The sequence below is a fragment of the Siphateles boraxobius genome, unplaced genomic scaffold, assembly GCF_051911475.1.
Source record: "Siphateles boraxobius isolate OS27281-9 unplaced genomic scaffold, OSU_SipBor_1 65, whole genome shotgun sequence".
NCBI lineage: Eukaryota > Metazoa > Chordata > Actinopteri > Cypriniformes > Leuciscidae > Siphateles > Siphateles boraxobius.
In genome coordinates, this window is record NW_027509192.1 from 7,987,942 (window position 1) to 8,003,900 (window position 15,959).

The following is a 15,959-nucleotide window of genomic DNA, read 5'->3' on the forward strand; positions in this document are numbered from 1 at the left end:
GCGTCTGATAAATTACTCATTTATTTGCCCACCTGTATGCAAACCCTGCGGTCGAAGTGGCGTTTGTCAATGTTTTCTCTCCATCCGTCACTGAGCTGTTATCTGGTGCGTCCCCAGGCCGACCTGAACTGCAACATCCAGGAGGATTCTGGGGCTTTCTACGGCGTGACCAGTCAGTACGAGAGCTCAGAGAACATGACCATTACCTGCTCCACAAAGGTCTGCTCCTTCGGGAAACAAGTGGTGGAAAAAGTTGAGGTGAGTGCTAATGAATATTAAATGAATATGATAAATAAAGGAGTAAAAAGATGTTTGTAAATGTCAAAGCGTATCCTAGCAAAAGTAAACTCAAAATGTAGGCTACTATACATATGTTTTGTTTATTTCGCTTGTTTTTGGTCATATTAATATATATATATATATATATATATATATATATATATATATATATATATATATTATTTTTTATTTTTTTTATTTTTTTTTTATTTTATATGTTTAACTATAATTTTATATTAGGCCTTTTTATATACACAATTACAATTTTTAAAGTTCAGTTAATAAATATTCAATTTTATTTGTAATCTTGTAATATATATAAAATTGTATATACATGCAAAATGTATGTTTATATTTAATTTTATAATATGTATTTTTAAATACAATTATATGAATTTTATTTGTTGTTTTTTTAAAATTCAAGTTGTTAATATTACATTTTATTTGTAATACTGACATTTTTAAAATCATATGTGTAAAATTGTATATATGTATTTTTATATACATATATATATACATATGTGTTTTAATATAATTTAAAGTTAAGTTAATATTTCATTTTATATGTAATATTTCATATAAACATGTAAAATGTAATATATATTATAGTGTTTTATATACAATTATAACAAGAATTATATTTGTTTGTTTTCTTTACTTTTTTTAAAAGTTCAATTAAGTAAAATTTTATTTGTAAAATTGAAATATTTAAAATCATGTGTGTAAAATTATATATATATATATATATATATATATATATATATATATATATATATATATATATATATATATATATATATACACTCACCTAAAGGATTATTAGGAACACCTGTTCAATTTCTCACTAATGCAATTATCTAATCAACCAATCACATGGCAGTTGCTTCAATGCATTTAGGGGTAGTGGTCCTGGTCAAGACAATCTCCTGAACTCCAAACTGAATGTCAGAATGGGAAAGAAAGGTGATTTAAGCAATTTTGAGCGTGGCATGGTGGTTGGTGCCAGACGGGCCGGTCTGAGTATTTCACAATCTGCTCAGTTACTGGGATTTTCACACACAACCATTTCTAGGGTTTACAAAGAATGGTGTGAAAAGTGAAAATCATCCAGTATGCGGCAGTCCTGTGGGCGAAAATGCCTTGTTGATGCTAGGGGTCAGAGGAGAATGGGCCGACTGATTCAAGCTGATAGAAGAGCAACTTTGACTGAAATAACCACTCGTGACAACCGAGGTATGCAGCAAAGCATTTGTGAAGCCACAAGACGCACAACCTTGAGGCGGATGGGCTACAACAGCAGAAGACCCCACCGGGTACCACTCTTCTTCACTACAAATAGCAAAAAGAGGCTACAATTTGCAAGAGCTCACCAAAATTGGACAGTTGAAGACTGAAAAATGTTGCCTGGCCTGATGAGTCTCGATTTCTGTTGAGACATTCAGATGGTAGAGTCAGAATTTGGCGTAACCAGAATGAGAACATGGATCCATCATGCCTTGTTACCCCTGTGCAGGCTGCTGGTGGTGGTGTAATGGTGTGGGGGATGTTTTCTTGGCACACTTTAGGCCCCTTAGTGCCAATTGCGCATCGTTTAAATGCCACGGCCTACCTGAGCATTGTTTCTGACCATGTCCATCCCTTTGTGGCCACCATGTACCCATCCTCTGATGGCTACTTCCAGCAGGATAATGCACCATGTCACAAAGCTTGAACCATTTCAAATTGGTTTCTTGAACATGACAATGAGTTCACTGTACTAAAATGGCCCCCACAGTCACCAAATCTCAACCCAATAGAGTATCTTTGGGATGTGGTGGAACGGGAGCTTCGTGCCCTGGATGTGCACCCCACAAATCTCCATCAACTGCAAGATGCTATCCTATCAATATGGGCCAACATTTCTAAAGAATGCTTTCATCACATTGTTGAATCAATGCCACGTAGAATTAAGGCAGTTCTGAAGGCGAAAGGGGGTCAAACAAAGTATTAGTATGGTGTTCCTAATAATCCTTTAGGTGAGTGTATATATATATATATAAACTGTATGAATTAATTTAATTAATTGACTAAGATATCTTATTTATTTGTCTGTTCTGGTAGACGGAGTATGCTCGGTTTGAGAACGGACGTTTTGTGTACAAGATCAGCCGGTCTCCCATGTGTGAATACATGATCAACTTCATCCATAAGCTCAAGCACCTGCCTGAGAAGTACATGATGAACAGCGTACTAGAAAACTTCACCATCCTCTTGGTATGTCCTACAATTCCCATGTCATTCTGTTATCTAAATCCACACGTGTATATACCGTAGTCAGTGTCAAATGTGGCCTCGTGTTGGCGATTTCTAACAGCCGGCTTTCTCGCGCTGTTCCTGCAGGTGGTGACGAACAGAGACACTCAAGAGACCCTGCTGTGCATGGCCTGCGTGTTCGAGGTCTCAAACAGCGAGCACGGCGCTCAGCATCACATCTACAGACTGGTCAAAGACTGAGGCTCTCAACTCACAGCAGTGACACTAACAGCGGTCAGTGAGTCGGTGACCCACTGCTCACTCACAGACAGAACAGTGGAGACTTTATATTCACTGAGGCTTTTAGGCTACACAGCTGACGAGAGCGGCAAAGCCTGACGGACTAAGAAAAGCCTTTGGATGACTCACAACCTCATTTTAAGTGGCTGTGCCTCTGTCAGTCCCACCCCAGTAGGCTTTTTGTCACGTTTTTTTTTTTTTTGGGTGAGGTCTGGAATGAATAATTACATTATAATTTGTTCATCACTCGTGTTTTGGTGTTTGTTTTTCTTTAACCTGTCGTGGGTGAAAGGTACAGTTTTGTTATTTTTGTCTGGATGTCTGTTTAACTCGGTTGGTGTTTTAAACCACAATGTGTTTTGAAAGAACATTGCTTATATAAAGTTGTATTGTCATAGTACATGGAAGCTTTCTTTCTGTTGTTCAGCCTTTTATCACATCGAACTACATTTCAAAGGCTTAATTCGCCCCTGGTCTTTGTTTTTGTTTTGTTTTTTCACATTGAGTGGATTTAACTTTAATGAAAGAGCATAAAAAGGTACTGTATTATTTATGTGGAGCTACCTGCCTTACACTGCACATGGGCTGTTCCAGTACTAAAACACTAAAACACATTGTGAAAACAAATCATTTTCTTCATAGAAACTTTAAAAATAGTTCAAGGCAAACACAAACCTTAATCAGTTTTTGTTTATTTGCATTTAAAACTAAAGTATGTAACTTTTTCTGCGTTATAAATAAGTAAAGCCATTTCATGGGTTAACTTTTTATTTTAAGCGACCTAGGCAACAACACTGACACGACCAATGGCGTGATTTGGGGGCGGGACTATAAAACATTTTTTCGAGGAAATTCCGTTAGGAGTCGCTGTTGAAGCAAAGAAATAACTTACATACTTCAGATTTGAGAAACTAGCACGTTATTTCTTCCCATATCAGAATAGGCTACACAATAAAGGGAATTTAGATAGCAAAATCACCAAAGCATATTGTGCCTTAGTGTTTATCATCACAGACTTTGTCTATTTGTGAGTAAAAGTATATAACCTCACTTGATGTTTGTATTTTGTCCCACAAAAAAAATGTCTGCCACATTTTTCTTTTGTCAAGCCTAAGTAGGTCGCATTTCTCTCTTGTACACCAAATAAACACATTCTATCACTTTTGTTGATGCCAAGTGAAAGCTACAGGTGTTGAAAGTGCCTTTTTTTTCAGCTCAGAAAATGGGACACGCCAAAAAAAAAAAAGGGTCAGATTTGGATTCTATCACCATAATGCCTTTGACATTTTTAAAAAGCTGGGGAAAATAATGAATTGTTGGAAATATATTTTTAATTTCAATGTGAATCAAATGAGACGTCAGAAATTCATTTTCCACCCTGTAAAGAAAGCCGTGGTGTCATGTATATAGGGAAAGAGATTTCATGTACATCAAATGACATGTTACTTACAACGACAACCAGACCGATGAGTGACTCCAGTGCTTAATCTGAATCAAATTGTTGATTTCAGTCTTATTTACCACACACGATTGTGGGTTCTGTTCGTTTGTTTTTGTCATGTTTTACAGAGTGTTTGTTAGTAAAATGAGCATTAAAACGGAACACTAATGTATTTGATGGCAGTTTGTTTTCAGTTAAGAGAGCACTGAAACGCTGAGTTTGGGTAGCTTTTTAATAGGTGGACTTTCTTGTCAAATTATTGTTTTCAATCGTGTATATTTTCCTTGAGGGAATGACACGAAAAGAAAATGAAAATAAACTTTTAGTGTTTGTACTGCAAACTGTTTGACTGAGCTTCTCTATTTTCTCTGCACTAACTAATTAGTTTAGGCTATAGCATTATCCCTTTTCACATTTCAGGTTTCTCAGAAGCGAAGTCTTCATATTTGGGTAAACTTCTATAGCCGTGAATGAGACACGAACTTACATTACATGTATTTTTCGTGATCCCATTTGCTCAAATAGCAAAAGAAAAACTCCATAATAGTGTTTTCACAACTTTCAAAAGAGGAAAAATAAAGAGAGACGGAAATTTGTCAATTTGACCGTCACTCCCACATAGCAGCTGTATCACAATAGAATTAACTGTTATAATTGTAGACATTTTTAGAAAAAAGTAAAATATTAAAAACTTTGCAGGATTTACGATGCTGATGACTGTTAAAACACGTCATCACAGTCTGTGAAAAGGTCCATTATTGTTTGTTTACACATGTTTTTTATAAACAAATAGACTATATTGCCAGTATGCAGACATGGGCAGTATTTCAATTAAATGTATTTTTAATACGTATTTAATTACTTAAATTAAACAGCCTGTAGACCGGGCTCCCTCAAAGAAGTGAATGAGTTTTGAACTCTTGAAAATGGCATTAAGGTATAGTGTTTTGTGAAAAATATACAGTCTACACACGCACATATTGCACTTAAAAATAATTGTGCCTTATGAGACCAATGCACTGTGTTATCATTCATAAAAGGACATCATAGGCCCTACCTATTATGAAACAGCGCGTCTGTCGTAACTCCACTGAATTCTCCATGCTAAGCAAGCGTTCACAATTTAACATCCATCTGCAGTTTTTACACGTTTTTAAACGTATTACATATGAGAAATATTGATATTGATTTTGTATAATATAATCATCAATCCTATTGTTTTTCAGTAATTGCGCACGCAGCGCGATTCTACTATGGAAAAGCCATACGCGTCAGGGCTAACACAGAAACCTAAAATTCTTGGGAAAGCAGCATTTGTCCAAATTTCAATCTTAACCGTTCTATTTCATCAGAAACGATCTTAAAACAGGGCTTTAAGTGTAAAATATCAAACTTGTCCTTTAAGGCACGAGTAGAGTAACGGTGATAATATGGCTACGTAGCCTACATCAAACACGTTTTGCTATTAAGGGCAGCTTACCACACCATTGATGTGAACTTAGCTACATGCCATTTCAGAGTGAGCTATTTCAGGCCCTGTAGAGGTTTAGTGAAATGACCATACTGTTTTATTTTGCTACTTTGCAATTTTGAATTTACACATTTCTCATATTTGTGTTATTGCTACTATTTGTGTTATTGACCTTTCAGTAATAAAAAAAAGACTTTAGATTATTGTGGGAGTATTTTGTATATTTTCAAAATACTAATTAGGCTACTTGTATTTTATTTAAATACATTTTTCACATCAGTATTTTTTATTTTATTTTGTTACATTTCATGAGCCAGTATTTGTATTTTGTAACAAAATAATTTTTGATGTATTTGTGCCCACCTCTGCCAGTATGAATGACATGTGGCTCTGTTTGTTGGACGCTAAAAAACATTGGCTATGTAATGTTTATTACAACCACTATGTGGCAGTACATTGTCAATAATGATGCACTACATTAGGCCTACCGTTTTCTTCCACTAAAATTGAATACAAATTAACTACAAATTAAATCAACATTATTTATTATATGAAACAATTAATCAAAATAATAATAGTTAATAGAATAATATATATACTTTTATTATATAGATTTATATATATTTTAATTCTTTTTTAAATTATTGTATATATATATATATATATATATATATATATATATATATATATATATTTATATATATATATATAATGTGACAATATATCGGAATACAAAAACCAAACAATGTGTATCGTGGACAGTGATAATAAGTATTGTGTATAGTTCACCCAAAATAAAAAATGACTGTGAGAGAAAAAAAATCACGTTTTCTGAGTTTTAGTGTCAGTACTACATTAAACTGCTATATAATGTTGAATATAATGTATAATAATGCAATCTGGGAATACAGTATCTGTGAGTCCTGATAATGCCAAATGTCTTATATTTAAAATATTGTAGGCCACTTTTTACTGGTAACATATCCAGTCAGTGACAGAGTGCAAGCATATTCGTCCAAAATAATTCTGTATTTTCAGCTTTAGAATCATGAATATTTTTATTCTGGTGTCACTATTGTCCTGTGCACTGGGTAACCACCACCAAGTCCAAGCCTACACCCATATACATATACTAGGCCTACATGATATGTATGTATCGAATCGTGACATGTGGGTATCGTTACACCCCTATTATAATATATGTATATATATAAAGAGAGAGAGAGAGAGAGAGAGAGAGAGAGAGAGAGAGAGAGAGAGAGAGAGAGAGAGAGAGAGAGAGAGAGAGAGAGAAAATTATTATATACAATATATTATTAGTATTATTAACTGTACATAATTAATATAGCTCAGAGCTCTACAGATGTCGACAGGTCTGTATTAGCACTGCAGAACTGTTGATATAATCCCGACGGCTTATTTCACCACGAAAGTTGTATTTTGCCCTCTCTCTCATCTGTGGATATTACGGCCTAAATCCGCACTGACCGATGGGAAATTTGGACATCCGGTTATTCACAGCTGGATAATACCAGTGTAGTGATTTACGTTACAGTCGTTGACCTTTTTCAGTCTAAGAATCTCCACTTTACAGGCTTAATCTTATATAGGCCTGGCTAGTATGGTCTAAATCTCATTTTATCATATTGCGTCATGAATAGACGTAGGCACCTCAATTTAAAGAACTAGTAACACCAATAATATTAACAAAGATTATACGTTATATAATGCTTTATATACTGTATATCATTTGTTGACCTGTGTTCTCAGGACAAGGGAGATTTTCTTAAATGTCTGGCAAGTCACTAATATTTATCGGGGCACGTTGTAAATGTTACAAATGATTGTCATTTATTAATTAGCCTACAAGAGGGATTCCCAGACATTTTGCTCTGCCGAAACCCTTTGATCTAAAATATTTCCTCGAAGCATCCCTCTTGAGGTTAGGCCTATAGCCTACTTTATTTTTTTTTAAGGTGACGTAGTTACATTGCACTTATCCAAATAAGTAGCATACTGAGCAATATTAATTAACTACATGTACTTACTATAGTAATAACAGTGAAGTATGCATAACAACTTACCCTAAACTAAACCTTAACCCTAACCGTAACTCTATAGTAAGTAGGTTAAAGTAACGTTTAACCATGTCACCTTAAAATAAAGTTTAATTTCAATAATTGAACAACACATTCAGTTCACGGTTCTCTGATTTTGGTTAATGACATGCAGGTAAAGTAATAAAATGTTTACTTTATGAAGTTTTTTTTTAATGGTTTATTTTAAATTTCACATTTTATGATGTAATTATTAGCTTTTCATAAACCCCAGTTTGAGAAAACACGAATTACAATATTTGTTTGTCAAAAGAAAGGTTTGATATTTTTGTGTGAGTAAAACATTTTTATTGTTTCAAAAATGTATTTGTGACATAGTTTTGTTACATTTTTTTTAAATTACAGATTTTTGTAAATTACAGTGTGTTTAATGGAAGATTCCATTGTGACATCATGCCCGCTATTGATTAACATTTAGGCTATTCAGTGAACTATAGCCTATATCTCTTTTTTTTCCCTCCACGAGCAATTCTGATGGAAATGTTAAAAAATCCATGTTGTGCATATTCAGAAAAACATAGCCATATCCTGATAAATATTCAGTGGCGTAAATGGACTAAATATGTGACAAGTAGCACCGATATTCTCAGTATGTGTTTATGATCACCTCAGTGCATTATTATCAACACTGAGTGAAGTTGGAGTATAAAGTCATGTGATGTTGGGAGGTGCCTGAGCCCTCAGAAACACGCTGCTGTAGTTCATGGACAAACACAACCCTCAGTTCACAGTGACGAGCGCGCGGGACGAGTCATCTCTCCAGTTGATCAAGTTTTCACCCCGTCTAACATTATATGAATGTGAAAGTGCCTCGATGTGAATCGTTATGGAACAAGAGGAGAGCAAAATCTCGGTGTGGGTATGCCGGGAGGAGAAGCTGGTGTCCGGACTGTCCAGACGCACCACCTGCGCGGACGTGGTAAAAGTGTTGCTGGAGGACCAGACCTTACAGCAAGGCGCGATGCTCAGCGGTACTCCACAGTCTTACTGCATCGTGGAGAAATGGAGGGGGTTTGAGCGGATTCTGCCGAATAAAACGAAAATCCTTCGGCTGTGGGGCGCTTGGGGAGATGAGCAGGAAAACGTGCGCTTCGTCCTGGTCAGAAGCGATGCGTCGCTGCCCAACAGCGGGCCGAGGAGCGCCGAGGCTCGGGTCGTGCTCAGCAAAGACAGTCCCTGCACTGCAAAAACCACCGCGCCATTTACACAGGAAAAACAGCGGAGGATTGTGCGAAAGGCTTTTAGAAAGTTGGATAAAATTAATAAAAAGAAAGAGGAGGTTTCCAAAGACAAATCTGCGGAGAAAATGGAAACACTCGTTCATCTGATCATCTCGCAGGATCATACAATTCGACAGCAGGTACAGCGAATAAAAGAGCTGGACAGTGAAATCGAGAGGTATGAATCAAAAGTTCACTTTGACAGAATGAAATTACACGGCGTTAACTATGTGCAAGACACGTATTTGCTCGAACAGGGCTTGGATACGGATTCCAGCGCGCATCCGGACGCGTCCTTTGCGCAGTTTGAGGAATACGCGTCACGCTGCGACCAAGTCATTCAACTGCAGGAGGAACTAACCGAGAGGGAGGCTCTGATGGAGATACTTACAGGTGAAATACAAGAAGAACTCAACCAAAGGTGGATGAGACGGCGGCAGGAGGAGCTCTCCAACAAAGACGCGGACAGCGCTGGAGAAGAAACGGCTCTCAGGGTGACTTCTGTCCCTGAGGAACCGGTCTCAGTTGCTCCGGACCTCCTAACAGACAATGAACTCCAATTAGAGGAGGAGAGGATCAAAACGCAGCTGGATACGAGTTTATACATCGGGTTGCGTTTGAACACTGATCTGGAGACGGTGAAGAGCGACTTGGATATGAGTGAGGAGCTTTTGGGCGCGAAGGAACAGGAGTTGAGGGAATTACTTGAAAAGGTTCACAGATTAGACGAGCTGGAGGGGAAACAGGCTGATGACAGCAAAGATGAGGGAAAAACTGAACAACTGCCTTCCGTAGACAAAGACAATGTTTGGGTAGAGCAGGCGAGGGGACTGTCAAAAACATGCGGCAATGATGATGATTCGGACACCGGACTGAGTTCAATGCACAGCCAAGACTCGGATAACGCACCTGTTTGCGAGTCACTTGTGTGACAGGTGAATTCGTAATGGGCCCAGAATCATTCAATACGACGCGAACTCAGGGAATATTTCGCCTCTCTAGACTTCAGTAATATTCTCTCTTTATAAGAGAGGAATGCATGTAAATTATACCAGTTTAGTGTTACTCTCTAATTGCCTCACGTGTACAAATGGAGAATCGCTTATAAGATGCAGCTTATCAAATAATAACTAATTAACCAATGCATAGACTGAGAGATGTCCACTGTGTGCTGACTGATGTTATAATACCAACACTATGTATTTGTGTTATGTAGCCTTATGTTTAAATGTTAGAATTAGATTTTTGTGGTTTAGTGCATGTAGCTTCGCTGTTTCTAAATATAAAATTTACAGTGTTTTTTTTTTCTGGGAAAATATTGATGATTCTGATGGAATGATGGATTTTTGTCCAATCAAATGCTCTTTATAATGAGACTGACTAGCAAATGAATAGCAAGTAGAAGATCACAGTTTTTTTTTTGTGGCTGGGATGTAACTGTTGGCTATTTAAAAATAAAAGGGATGCGCCTTTTGATATGGCCCAACTACACTTCCTGTTTCAACAGGAAATATTAACACAGGACAGAAATCTGACCAGCACAGCTGTAGTTGTGTCAAACCCATGAACAATGATTTGCTAGTCAGATTGCGGGTGGTGTTAGGGGGCGGGGCATTCTCCTTTTAGAGAGCATCTGATTGGACTAAAATAAGTGTAGTGCAGGATGAGTCATCAATTTGTTTTGGTAATTTTTAGTAGAAGAGTAACATTGCAAATATGAATGTTTATAGTGAATTTTATCAACGTTTAGCATATACAACTTCTCAAAGTTAACGCACATCGACTAAAAACCACAAAACTCTAATTTTTTATTTAACGGGGTCTTTAAACGTCTAGAATTATTTATTGTACCACATTTAGGCAGATAAAATAGTGCTAACCACTTCCATCTTCACCAGGTGACTAATTAGAATGATTCACTTAGAGCTTTTACACAAGGAATCAATTTGCATAACCAGAAAACATTCAGACCTGTGGGAACTAATGTTGTGGGAATCAAAAGTTGCGTGTGAAGCACTGCTGTTTATTCATACTTCTGAGGAGCTGATGCGTGAATCCCTGTTTGCTTACAAGAGATAGACTGAAGCAATGTCAAAACGAGACTGTTTTAATTAAACTAGATGTACAGTCCAAGAATTTGCAGTTAAGTCATTCCTGCTTAATCTTTTCCTTTATACCCATTCATTTTCTTGTCACAAGGGACCTTTCAGCATCAAATGTATTTTGTGGTTGACTAATTTCAGACAATCCATTTGATTTCCAAGTGGATTGCCAAATATGTTTTATGAATGCTGTTGCAGAATTTCATCTCAATATGTGGATGCTTACAAAGTCATTTATGAATTATAACCACATCTGAATTAGAATTAATGCCAAAATCAAACTCTAAACTTTCTTGCTGCTGTAGTACAAATGCATTATGAAGCATAAAGTCATATATACACTAAAAACATGCCACAAACTGTACATTCGGCTCAGGCAGAGTAACCAACACAAAGTTTCTTAAGGTTGGGCAGGGCATCCATCCAACCAACCCTCAATGCAGAAATGTCACCGAGTTCAGGGATTCGGTGGTGTATGAAAAGGAATTAAGAGTTAAGCCTTAAATGTGATGTTTAAAAACAGAGGAAGAAAAGGGATAGAGCCGCCCTCCCACTTCATTCTCAATTACGTAGTTTTGAAACAGATGAATTATGGTATTTGGAAAAGCCCTAGGTCAGCACCCTCCAAATTTACAGATAAAACTGGCGATTGTGTAAAACAGTGTTTTTATGTTCCATCTCTTCAAGTTATCATATAAACAACATCAAATTAAAAGTTAAACCCCTGGTTTCACAGAAAGCTTTAGCCTAGTCCCAGACTAAAATGCATGTTTGAGTTGTTTGAACTGAAAGCAACTTGCTTTGTCTCAAGATGCACACCAGTAATGTTTTGTTTCTAATGCAAATTTATAAAAGCTACTCTAATGTCCTAATCGAACTAAGATCTAAGAAACCGGGCCAAAGAGAACTGAAATGCGTATACTTATACTTAGTACGCAACTAGATTTAGGCAAAAAAAAAAAAAAAAAAAGAGCCATTTATTTGTCAATTATTAATTAGGCATTTAATTTCCCATCAAAATGAAGCAAATCCATCGGAAATCATTTTAAAAAGGGGAAAATTCTGGGCCTGGTTTCCTGTTGGCAACAGTGTGTCCTGTGATTAAAGTCGAAGAGGAGGAGGAGGGGACAGATGATAAAGCGCCATTAATCCGGATTGGATTGAACCATTTTGAATAAACAAGAGCTCTGACGGGTTTGGAAAAGATTCGAGAACAGCTGGAGCAGAGATGCACAGCGTACCAATGTGGGACAAACATTCCGTGTTGAATCAGGAGGCATGCTGAGAGGGCGAAAATGACATTCAACAAAACCTTTAGGATTATCCATGGGATCCAAGAACTGCTGTATTGTAAAAACGTAGATCTAATGTATGCTATTATTTATTGTCCTCTTTATCTGTCTGAAATAAAAGCAGGGGTTTTGTGACGATGAACCAGTGCGTTTATGGGTTCTGAGCCGACACAGGCTCATTACACAAGCATAATTGATATCACCAGTACAGTTTTGGCAGGATCAAAGGCATATCGTTCAAAAACTCTGTTAAGGACTTTAAATTACGTCTTACAATGAGATCTTAATACAAGAAGGGCATTCATTTTGTAAGGGCATATTCAATAACCGCTGTCATTCATTACAGAAAGTGATGCGTAAATGATTGACACATGAAAAAAATACCTCAAAGGCAAAAAAGTGTTTCAGTTTTGTACTTGGCATCAAAGTTAATGCATGGAATGAGCAGCAATTGTTGTCTTAGATTAAGCTTAGATTACAACTGTAAAACGGACAAATTTTAACCGCTTAGGCTAGATTAAGCAGTCATTGTTAGAAGCATGTAGTATTTAGCATTAAGAAAACAGGCTATGCAGCTTTTATCATTAGGAATGATAATACGTTTTTTCTTGTTAAGACACTGTAGGTTACCAAAGCTACCACTACAAACAACATCAACAAAACACCACTTTATTTTTCTTTACATGTCTTTTAGACACCCATCTCTGCAGCAAAAACTACAACGGGGCTAAAGGCACAACTTAAGAAAACTGTGCTTTATTGCAGAAAAGAAACCAATATGTGTTTGATGTTTCATTGATGGAGCAACAGATTTTGTGTGAAAATAAATCATAAAAGTGGTTTGTTTATTTTGCGGGTAACGGATCACCAGCATGATGCAAAAGGTGCAGATTTATACAAATACTTTAGTTAAAATAATGTTTTTAATAATGTCAGAGTTAATAGGCCTACTTGCTCAAAACAATCACGTTAGCAAAGTTTGTAATATTTTCAGTTGAGTTTATTTTATTTTTGTTCAATACTGTCCTTTAAATGTTAATATAAAAATAGATTTTTAAAAATACAGAAACCAAATTATTTAAAAAATATAGTAAATATTCTGAAAGGAAGGAGATCCCATAATTATTTAATAAAGATTTACAGTAGTAACAATAAATGGTAATTTATTATATGATAATTAACATCATATTTGTTTTTAAATATGATGTTTTCATTATAAATATGTTGATTATTTCTAAGGTTCACACCCAACTTAATATATCAACTATCTGAATCTAACCATGTCATGCCAACAAATGGAGAAGTCAGCCAGATGTTTATTATCATATTAATTATTAAGCCTTTCGCCCCGACAGCAGGGGCGCATTTTACTCCAAATACCATACTTTTACATATTCTTCCATTATAGAAAAACTGTTGCTTTAATTAGCTTGAACAAACCAGAAAATCATTAAGACGACATTGGTCTCAAAATATATTCAATAATTATAGCGATTTCAGCAACATTTTTTTAAAACATCAAATATTAGATCAAATTAGTGCAACATCGCATCAAGAATCAGACGAATTTCCACACGCATCTTGAAAATCTTGCGCCATCTAGTGGTTTAGAGGAAATAAAATCAAAGGCACTTTTTACCCTGGTGCGCCTTTAGCCCCGTTGTACCCCACAAGGCACGTTGGACACTGTTCGACTACACAGCCCCATACGCAGCAGAGTGAGATGCACTGTGTTGAGACACATTCCTCCCATAACTACCATTCAAATTTTGTGTGACTTGTGCAACAGTAGACCTTCTGTTGGCTCGGACCAGACGGGATAGCCTTCGTTGCCCTCGTTCATCAATGAGCCCTGGACACCCGACACCCTGTGGCCGGTTTGTAGTTTTCCCCTTCTCGGAGAACTGCTGATCATCGCTTAACCATCTAATCTACCCAGACCTGTGACTGATCAAAATATTTAACTCTGTGAGCAGCATGTGAGTCATTCTGCAAAACGATTAAACACCGAAGGTGCGCTCCAGCCCTTCCTGCACCTGCTAAGGTGAATTCCTGCTTTTTTGTGATATTCAGTCTATAGTGAGGCAGCACTAAACAGGTTTCAGTATGTTCAGTAATAATATCAGCTGAGGAACTTCTTGTACATTCAGCAGCTGAGAATAAAGCACTGTTAAATAAGAAGTTGCAGAGCATATGTCCACACACACACACATTTACAAACCTGTTTATATAGGAATGATAGTGACATGACAGTGCATGTTAGGGAAATGAACCGAGAAGCTCATAGGGAACGTTATATCACATTTGACGATAGTTCACACAATATACGAGGCACTCAAGCCGACCAGCTATATTATTAAAAAAGAAAGATGGATGTTTCTTAGTCAGAATGAACACTTGGACGGCTCTGCATGAATGTTTTGAAATACGCGGACTGAAAAGCTTTGTACTTGCTATGACACACATGCACACGTGGACTGACAGATTGAGCGGTGAAATCTCTCTGAGACATTATGTGATCTCATGTGACTTGCACAAGAAGATTATAAATAATAGTTTCCTAGGGCAATGCCTTAAGAGAAGATTAAGATCGGCCAATAGCGAAGTTTAGTTAAATTCCAAACGCAGTGCACACAGACAGAATGGTGAAATTATTAAAGCTGCCAGAGAATCTGCCGTGCCTGGCTATCACTCACAGAGATTAGTTCATTTCCACACTTCTGCCATGTGGCGTGGGCTTTTTAGCATCACTTTACGTTGTATCAGTATTTACACTCAAATTATGATATGAAAAAAAAAATATATATATATATAAAAAAAAAAATATATATATATATATATATATATATATTAAAGATGTAAGAGACATAAATACAAGAGAAACAAATAAGGGATGAGCTGATAGGAATCATATGAGTCTGAATGCATAAACATTTCAATTAAAAGCAAACAATGTTTTAACTGTATTTTGAAGCTGGGAAGAAATGCTGGTGGAGGGATTTGTAGAATCAAGAGGCCGTCCGAAATAGCGTGTGAATTTCTCTGCATTTGACCGCAGTGATTTACAGTAAAGGAATGTGAGATTGTAATAAGGATTACTCATTTACAAAAGGTAAACACATCAGGCCCATTTCCTTGACCCCAGTGACAGCCAAAGACAAACCCAGTCCATGAAGAAACAGGTTCTGGCTCAGACGCAATGTTCCTCAGAACATGTTTTTGAGTTCAACGGCTCTGCATTTTAATCGTTCTTCTATGCAAACATGCGTTATTAGACAATATCTTTGACGGTTCAACAAATATGAGTCTCGAGACTTTGCCTTGGGCAACATCAAAGATGCCCATCTAATGGCAGGCTCACATAATATAAAAAAGCATGTTTTGAATCATAGCCAAATTAAAATCAACAATATTAATTGATAATATCGTTGTTAATTGTTAATCTTACATTCTGTGTCTCGCACACATCGAAATAGCAAACTTTGCAGTTTAAGGGCCATTCACA

General features: G+C 36.5%; 2 protein-coding genes across 4 annotated transcripts in view; both read left to right on the forward strand.

Annotated features, from left to right (window-relative positions):
- The window catches only part of tead1a (TEA domain family member 1a), a 40,258-nt gene extending 35,665 nt beyond the window's left edge, over nucleotides 1-4,593 (forward strand). For all 3 annotated transcript variants that reach the window (XM_077210613.1, XM_077210611.1, XM_077210612.1), the window contains 3 exons: nucleotides 118-258; nucleotides 2,380-2,532; nucleotides 2,659-4,593. In XM_077210613.1, the coding sequence (XP_077066728.1) occupies nucleotides 118-258; nucleotides 2,380-2,532; nucleotides 2,659-2,772 (408 nt within the window). In that variant the 3' untranslated portion in view covers nucleotides 2,773-4,593. The remainder of the gene's footprint in view (nucleotides 1-117; nucleotides 259-2,379; nucleotides 2,533-2,658) is intronic.
- Nucleotides 4,594-8,547: 3,954 nt separating this feature from the next.
- rassf10a (Ras association domain family member 10a) lies at nucleotides 8,548-12,596 on the forward strand. Its single transcript, XM_077210614.1, has one exon. It carries the CDS (start codon nucleotides 8,667-8,669, stop codon nucleotides 9,990-9,992), a length of 1,326 nt encoding a protein of 441 aa, XP_077066729.1. The 5' UTR covers nucleotides 8,548-8,666; the 3' UTR covers nucleotides 9,993-12,596.
- Nucleotides 12,597-15,959: the final 3,363 nt, after the last annotated feature.